The sequence below is a fragment of the Atta cephalotes genome (genome assembly GCF_000143395.1).
Source record: "Atta cephalotes unplaced genomic scaffold scaffold00006, whole genome shotgun sequence".
NCBI lineage: Eukaryota > Metazoa > Arthropoda > Insecta > Hymenoptera > Formicidae > Atta > Atta cephalotes.
This window is the reverse complement of record NW_012130070.1, coordinates 3,113,285-3,121,168: the sequence shown is the minus strand read 5'-3', so window position 1 is coordinate 3,121,168 and position 7,884 is coordinate 3,113,285. Positions and strand designations below refer to the sequence as shown.

The 7,884-nt window shown below is 35.3% G+C and overlaps 1 protein-coding gene across 1 annotated transcript in view; it reads left to right on the top strand.

Annotated features, from left to right (window-relative positions):
- The window catches only part of LOC105626671 (protein Skeletor, isoforms B/C), a 91,419-nt gene that overhangs the window by 41,994 nt on the left and 41,541 nt on the right, over positions 1-7,884 (top strand). Inside the window, 2 exon segments of the mRNA XM_012207965.1 lie at positions 2,366-2,591; positions 3,845-3,956. Coding sequence (XP_012063355.1) covers positions 2,366-2,591; positions 3,845-3,956 — 338 coding nt within the window.

Below are 7,884 nucleotides of genomic sequence, written 5' to 3'. Positions count from 1 at the left end.
ACACACACACACACACACACACACACACACACACACACACACACACACACACACACACACACACACACACACACACACACACACACACACACACACACACACACACACACACACACACACACACACACACATACAGGGTGTCCGGAAAATCGCTCGTAATATTTCGAGATCCAATTCAGGATCCAAAATGAAGGAAAAAAGCTATATAAAAAAAGCTATAGGTTCGGAAATAAGTCGTTTCTGAGTTATAATCACTTTTATGTTAAAAAAATTGTAATTTATTGTTCATATCACAATCATAATTTATTTCATAGTGTTTTAACATAAATAACTACATTTCGGACTTTTTGGGCATTATCCAGGATACATCACGTGGAAGCATAGTCTGCTTGGCATCCCTCTAGTAAAGTACAAAAAATTAAAAATAAAAAAATAAAAAAAGAGAAATGTTAAATTATGTGTTTGAGATTTTGTATCCATTGGTACTTATGAAGGAAATACCGTGAAAATCTCAAAAGTATTACCATAATAGATCCTGGGCATTTTTCTATTCTTGTTATTTATTAATATTAAGGATAGAATAATTGTCTACATTATACTATATCCTTGTTAGAAAATATAAGACCAATTTTTCAACAAAAAGGATTAAAGTATACGATATAAAATTTGTAGTTATCAGTATTATATTTTTTTGTACAGATATATGTGTTTTATGAAACTTTATATTTGTTTCAAGAAAGAGAAAAGATGTGAAAATATATTTAAGATACGCATGGAATGCAAGAGATCCGAGTTCGATTCCCGGCCGAGGCAATATTTTTCGCAATAAGTTTATTACAGTTTTTTAAGATTAATTTGGAAAATTTGGGAGGATTATTAATATTTCAGATTGATTGCGTTGAAAATCCGACAACCATATCGGCACGAAATTATCATTTGTGAAATTAATTCATTTATATATATGAATATATATAATAGTTCAACATCTTAACATTTAGACCATAATGGCACTTCGTATTTAAAGTAATGTATTTAACATAAAAATACATTACTGATCTTGTTTCCAATCTTAATATTCAATTAAGATATCTTAATATTTAATTAGATATCTTTTCAAATATTCATATATTTTATTATTATTATTTGTTCTAAAACTAGGCATTATGTAATATACCTTGTAAATATTTTATTTCGATTCGATGATGTTAAATACATTTTTGGAACGTTCCGTAATAAATGAAATATTTTTTCCACATTCGTAAATTTCGCATTTTATATCATTTGTAATTATTTAACTGAGCACTTTTCATATTCGATACATCGAATTAAGAAGACCAATAGTGAGAGACGGTTTTTAAGTCCGCGCGTGTTCGACGGCCGATTCCCCAAGGATTAAGGGCTAAGCCCTAATCCGTTAATTTCATTTCATCTTTCCGTATCGAGCCTTTATCTCTATTACCAGTATTACCCTTCGGACGTATTTGGCTAAGTTTCCGAGTTATCTCCTCCCCGCGTTTCGGCTTTTAAACTTATTCTTCCCAGACGCGTACAGTGCGATCATCAACCAAGTCTGCTCTCCAGACTACGATCGTAAACGCCCTCTGATCTTTACTGCCATGGGTGGATATTCCGATATATCTATATATATATATTTGCAACGCCCGCAAACGGCTTTACGGACCTGTCGAGCAAATGAAATGAAATTCATGCAAATCGCGGAACCGCGCCACGCCGGCTTCCCTTTGCGCTGTCGAGGCGGCATCGCATCGGTTTTGTATCGGGGCGGCGATGCGTCCAACCTACATCACGAGGGTGAAGCGTACTTCCTCCTCGGTATCCCCGGCTCGTTGCTCGTTTGGACAAAATTCACAAATCGCTTTAGCTATCTTTCAAGGAGCTTTAGTTAAGTCGAACAATCATAACGTTGAAAAGCAAGTTGTATACGTGCACGAATGAGGAAAATAACAAGAAGATAGAAAATAATGATCACAAAATTTGTTTTTTTTGCGCGAACTATTAATTATTTTATTCAGGAAGAAGAAGTTGTATTCTTATATAAATTTTTAATAGTATTAATAGTATTTCTTAACTTTTAATTTCATTTTTTTATTTTAATTCAATAGTGTAAAAGACATTAGATTACATATATTTAATTCATATATTTAATTCATATATTTTGTATGAAATATCTATAAATGACAAAAAGATTCTGAATTATAAATAACATACTAAATATTATTTGTAAAGAGAGAGAGAGAGAGAGAGAGAGAGAGAGAGAGAGATAAAATAATCAGATAGATGATATGTATGTATTTTAATCGTACTGAGAGATAACATTTTATAATTATATTATTTCTATTTTTAGGTTACGCCAGGAACGGACCTAATTATTATGGAAAATTAATTGGAACCCTACAAGAATACGCACACGGCATCAAAGGTAAAGTGTATGCCGTTGATGATGCAACGATATTTATAAAAGGATTTTGCTACGACGGCACCGGCCCAGATGCTTACTTCTGGGTTGGCAACACCAGCCAACCTAATCCTGAAGGTTACATTGTACCTTATCCTGAGACTGATAAGGGCAGGTAACTGATATTTTATTTTTTACATTTATGATATTGTAATATTATATTGTGAGGGAAAACGTATATTTCTTTTTTAGTTATATAACACTTTATAGTAATATAGAAGAGTTATTTATAGAGAAGGAAGTAGCACGCGTAATTAATATAAATTAATTAGGCAATTTTTAATCTTGATATTATTTCGATATTTATATATAATTATATATGAGAAAAACGTGTATTTTTTTTAAAGAATTGATTGATTATATAGAGATTTACAACAATATAAGTAAAATACAGTCAGTAAGTTTGTAGAAGAAAATATCATAATTAATTGTAAGCAATAAAATTGCTCGTGCCATATAATGATAAGCGAGCAATTTGCGATAAGTGAGATTGATGATCTGACTGTCGTGGTTAATATGGAAAGGTGAGGCTATCAGTGTATACCGCGTTTTGTATATACCAAAACGATACTCGTTGCACACGATTTTTCGAACGTGTACTAAAGTGGGTAGAAAGCAACCGAGTAGAAACGTAATAAAGTGCTCGCGCAGATGAAATCCGAACGAGATTGGGGTATAATTCCCGTTTTATTAACTGCACTCTCTCGCGTACAACTCGCTCGTTCGGCCTTCCTTCTGTTTTTCACCTCCCACCTCTCACCTTTCCATTTCCCCCGCCACCCCTTTTCATATACGGCCACGCGCACAACGGGCTCTTTGAATTTCATTTCATCCCTTGGTTACGGACTGCCGCGCGTTCGCTCCGCATCACTCTCATCACCTCTCTTATACCCGCGCCCTTTTCGGCCTTCTACAGCCCTGACCGCATGCACAACTCGCCTCCGTCCATTTCCCCTCGGAAAGCCTTGCTCGTTTGATCGTTTGCACGACACACAAAGTCGGCGATACCAAGAAGTATCTAAAATCAATCGAATCTATCATTATAACAAATGAGATAAGTATATATAACTTCCGCAAATTTAAATGATTTATGGAATACGTTAAAAATATGAGAACAACACAAAACAGTTCAAGTTTATCTAATTACAGTGTGATGTAAATATGTAAATGTCAGAAATGGCTGAATTTCAGAAAAGATAGAAGCATCGCAATTTTTATTGTTGCCCGAGCAGTTCCGAGTTCCGATTCACGAACTTGCGATTTTCGAAATAATTGCTTCAATTATATTCTGTGTCAGTTACGTTTAAACCTTTTTATGTTACTACTTTTAGATATGTTACTCTCATTTCTTTCTTTCCTCTTCAACAGCGATCCACGAGTATTGGAGGCATACAACTATACAGACATTATCCTGAGGCTACCCGGAGGAAAGCGCATACGAGACATTAAATGGCTGAGCGTTTGGTGCAGAAGATTTACAGTGAGTAAATTGTACCGATCGATCTTCATATTTTCCGTATGCTAATTGCATACAATATTGTTTTATTGAAACAAAATCCGAGATTTAAATTCTTCCCATTTTCACGAATTGCTATGTATCTCGAATCGAAATATTATGGATAACTGAACATCTTGCCGAATGCTTTAAATATTTTGTAATGTGATTAATGGCCGCATTCAGCAGAACGTTTATTTTGCAACTGTTGTAAATTTTCTTCGTTGAAATAGACTATTCCTTTAGATCTAAAAATAATCTAATGAACGTGAAAAAAATTTCCAACAGTTGCAAAATAGACGTTCTGTTGAATGCGACCAATGATTAAGTTCAAAACGGTTGACAACAACTGAATAAACACTCAGTTGTCAATTGTTATCTGTGATTGGAGTAAATATCTTTAGATCTATGATAAATTTGAAAAAATATAGGAATACATCAATAGAACAAGGAGCGTTAACTCAACTATCGTATTTTTTGCACTGTTAAATTCATAATGTCAAATTATATAACTTAATTTGAATTATTTTTAATTATTTCTAAAGGTCGCTCCTACTCAATATTTCGATAATTTTATTAAACAATGGAATTGAACAATTTAACTAAAGAAAATATATTAAATTTGATTAAAAAAGAAGTTAATTTATTACTTACTAACAATAAATGCATACATTAATATGGATATTATTTACTTTGAAATTAAGCATAGAAATAGATTGATTTACATTTCGATACATATAGAAATAAAAAATAACAAAATGTATTATACTCCAGGAATTGGATTACCATTACTTCTTTGATATCAAAACAATGAATGTTGCCAATAATTCATAAAATGACATGAGGTGCTGTGTCGTCATTTCTGATAATATAAATAATTAAATACCCATTTTTCGATATTTGCGATAGATTTCAAGTTGTTTTTCAAAGAACATGTGCGTGCGAGACGCAAAACGCTCCCTATTTGACTCTTCGGTATATCGCGCGAAGCGCGGCACATTTTATTCCAAACGCCACGATGCGCGGAAAATAGAGATAACTTGATTTTTGAGGAGGTTCAGAGAAGCTCTATCGGACGTCGTATTCGAGGTCAATGGTGCGAGATGGATACGAAAGCCGCGTCTAGGGGCCCCGTACGCGTGCACGTGCGTGTGAGTGGATTCCAAAAGCCCTTCCCTTTTTTCTCGGCTTTCTTCGGCTTCTCTATCCGGGTGCACGCCTGTCTAAACGCGCGTGCGATTCCGGCGTCTCTTTATCTTCTTTGCGCGTGATTGTAAGTAAACATGTAGTGTTGGCGATATCACGCTTAGAAAAAAATATTGAAATTTCTTTTTGATAGCTTGAAATAAAATTTATGAATTTAATAATCAACTTGAAACAATTTCATAGACGATTTATTTTTTTCATAACCTACAAAACTTTCATAACTTACAATAACTTACGAAAAACACAGTTTTTGCTGTAATATCTAAAAATTTATCTAGATACAGATCTAAAAATAATTTCATTAACCATCAAAATAATTACGTAGGATGATTAAATTATGTAGAATTAATTATGTAGGATGATCAAAATTTTTTGCAGCATTGCTCATCATGTTTGAAATTTCTATAGAATTATTTTAACAATTCAACAAAATTATTTTAAGATTTGTATCTGTAATTAAATTTTTAGATATGTTCAAAATTCTTCTTTCCGTATATAGATAATCTTCGGTAAGATATTTTCAATTAATTCTATTCAAAGATAATGATGTTCTATACATTTTCTTCCCTTCTCCTGCCTTCTCATATTTTAAAATTCAAGAAAATTTAGTGCTCCTTTCTTTTTTTTGTATTTTGTACGATATATGCTTATTCTCTTCTTAATCCAATGCTTAGCTTTTTTTTCATTTCCTCTCTCTTAAGAAGTCACAAATTAGAAGATATATTCTCTTAAATAGATTTCGCTTTTCACTTAAAAGTCGGTGTTTGAAAATCTCAGTGCCCGCGCGAGTCTATGTTTCACCGGGGCTACCCTTTAGTTTTTCCTTTTCCCCCTTTTATCGGACTTACACGTATGAATATAACGACACACAAACGCGATATCACTGCCTCTAGGAAGGGAAAAAGGTTTGAGGCGAGCATATCGACGGTGAAGAGTGGAGCTTTTGCTCTTATATTAGAGGAGGGCTTTAATATCGAAGTCTGAGGGGTGCTCCCGCACCGTGACAACCCTCCATCAGACACGCTCTGTCACCGCAAAACGCGCTGTCCGCCGCCTACGGACCATTCTACCGGGTGTCCCATTACGATCGCTGCGAATCTTCGTAACTAGAGAGTTTGGTATAAATCGCTCCTGTTTGCGGCCCCCCCCCCCCACCGCACCATTCGACAAACGTCCAATCCGAAGGGAGGGGGGGGATCCCATTCGGGGGAAAGATTTTACGGCGTGGCGGTAGGGGGTATAGGTTTTCTGTACCTATATAGTATAGCATCCTAAACAGTATCAAAGAGGTACTATTATTAAGTAGCAGAAATGTGTGATGAGCGTTCTTGTTACAAGAAAGTAAACAATTGCCTGCCAATGATAGTTGCTATCGGACTGATAGCGCCTGTCACTACGGTTGAAAAACTTGTCCTGGGTCTCTACGGTATTTATCGAACGTCCTGACCCTGAATGGCGGTATTATCTAAAAAAAACTTGAAATGTTTCTGATCAAACAGGATATTCCTTGATTACGGTCACAAAAGGAAATCTTATAATGCACATTATTGGAACATTTCTAAGAGTTCCGACTTTTAGAAGCGCACACTTCTAAAGTTCCTTTTCTGTGATTTATAGAAGAAATGGTAGATCTTCCAACACAGGACGGCTGATACTATAATATACAACGTGTAAGAGAGTGGTGTAAGTTTTGCTCGGATATCTAGTAGACAGGAGCTGTCTGTCAGTCAGCACTCCCTCGCGTTACCCCCGGAAAGCGGATGTATTGTCAGGGTAAGCTCTCTTCTCTCGTTCCTTCTTTCGTCCATCCTTCTCTCCCTGCTCTCGGGATTTCCTTCCGCTTTCTCTCAAAGACTCGCTCCTTCACGAACGTATCCTTCGTGTTCTTCCTTCAAATCCGGGCTTCCTTTCAAAAGAACATAGAAATATCCTTCGGCTATATCAAACCGCTCAATGGATTTAGCCATTGAATCAGGTAGGATTTCATAATTTTTTTTCTTTTTCTGTCTTCTGACCGCCGTCCAAGACAGTCATGCAAGTCCTGTGTCTATATCGCACGCGGGAGTGAAAATAGTGGATGGAAACAATTTCTCGTCGTCCCGTTGCAATCTTATCTCCAGCAACGACGTTCGCCTTTCGCGAAGTAACTCGAACTGTTAAAGCCGGCTTGCTATCGTCTCGTTTTTCTCGTCTCTTTCTTCTTGTGCTGCGGTATTTTATTTATTTTTTTCTCCTGATCGACTCTTACTCACGATTAATCGCCTTCTTACGTTTCGCATCATAAACGCGTGAGCAGAATGCCATCGATCGAGTTCAGAGTGAAGGAGCGCCACTTCTTTCGCCTATAAATGCCACTTATTGGAAAAATGTTGAACACCCTATGTATAATAATTTAAGATTTCATCGCGTTGCACGGCGAGAATGTAAATTAAATGACGTAGGATATGTCATCTTTAATTTCCGGCTACTAATTTTTTATACTTTTCACGTAACAATGAGCGATAATACTTAGAAAATTATATAAAGTTTGACTGTGCAAAATTCAAGATACATTTTAACATCATTCTTATTAAAACTGTCTTTTGAAAGTAAATCCGCAATATTCCTGAATATGTATAGTAATATAATATAACGCATTATGCACCTTCATTATCGAAACCATTAGTTTTATAATATAATTATTTCTCACACACACACACACACACAT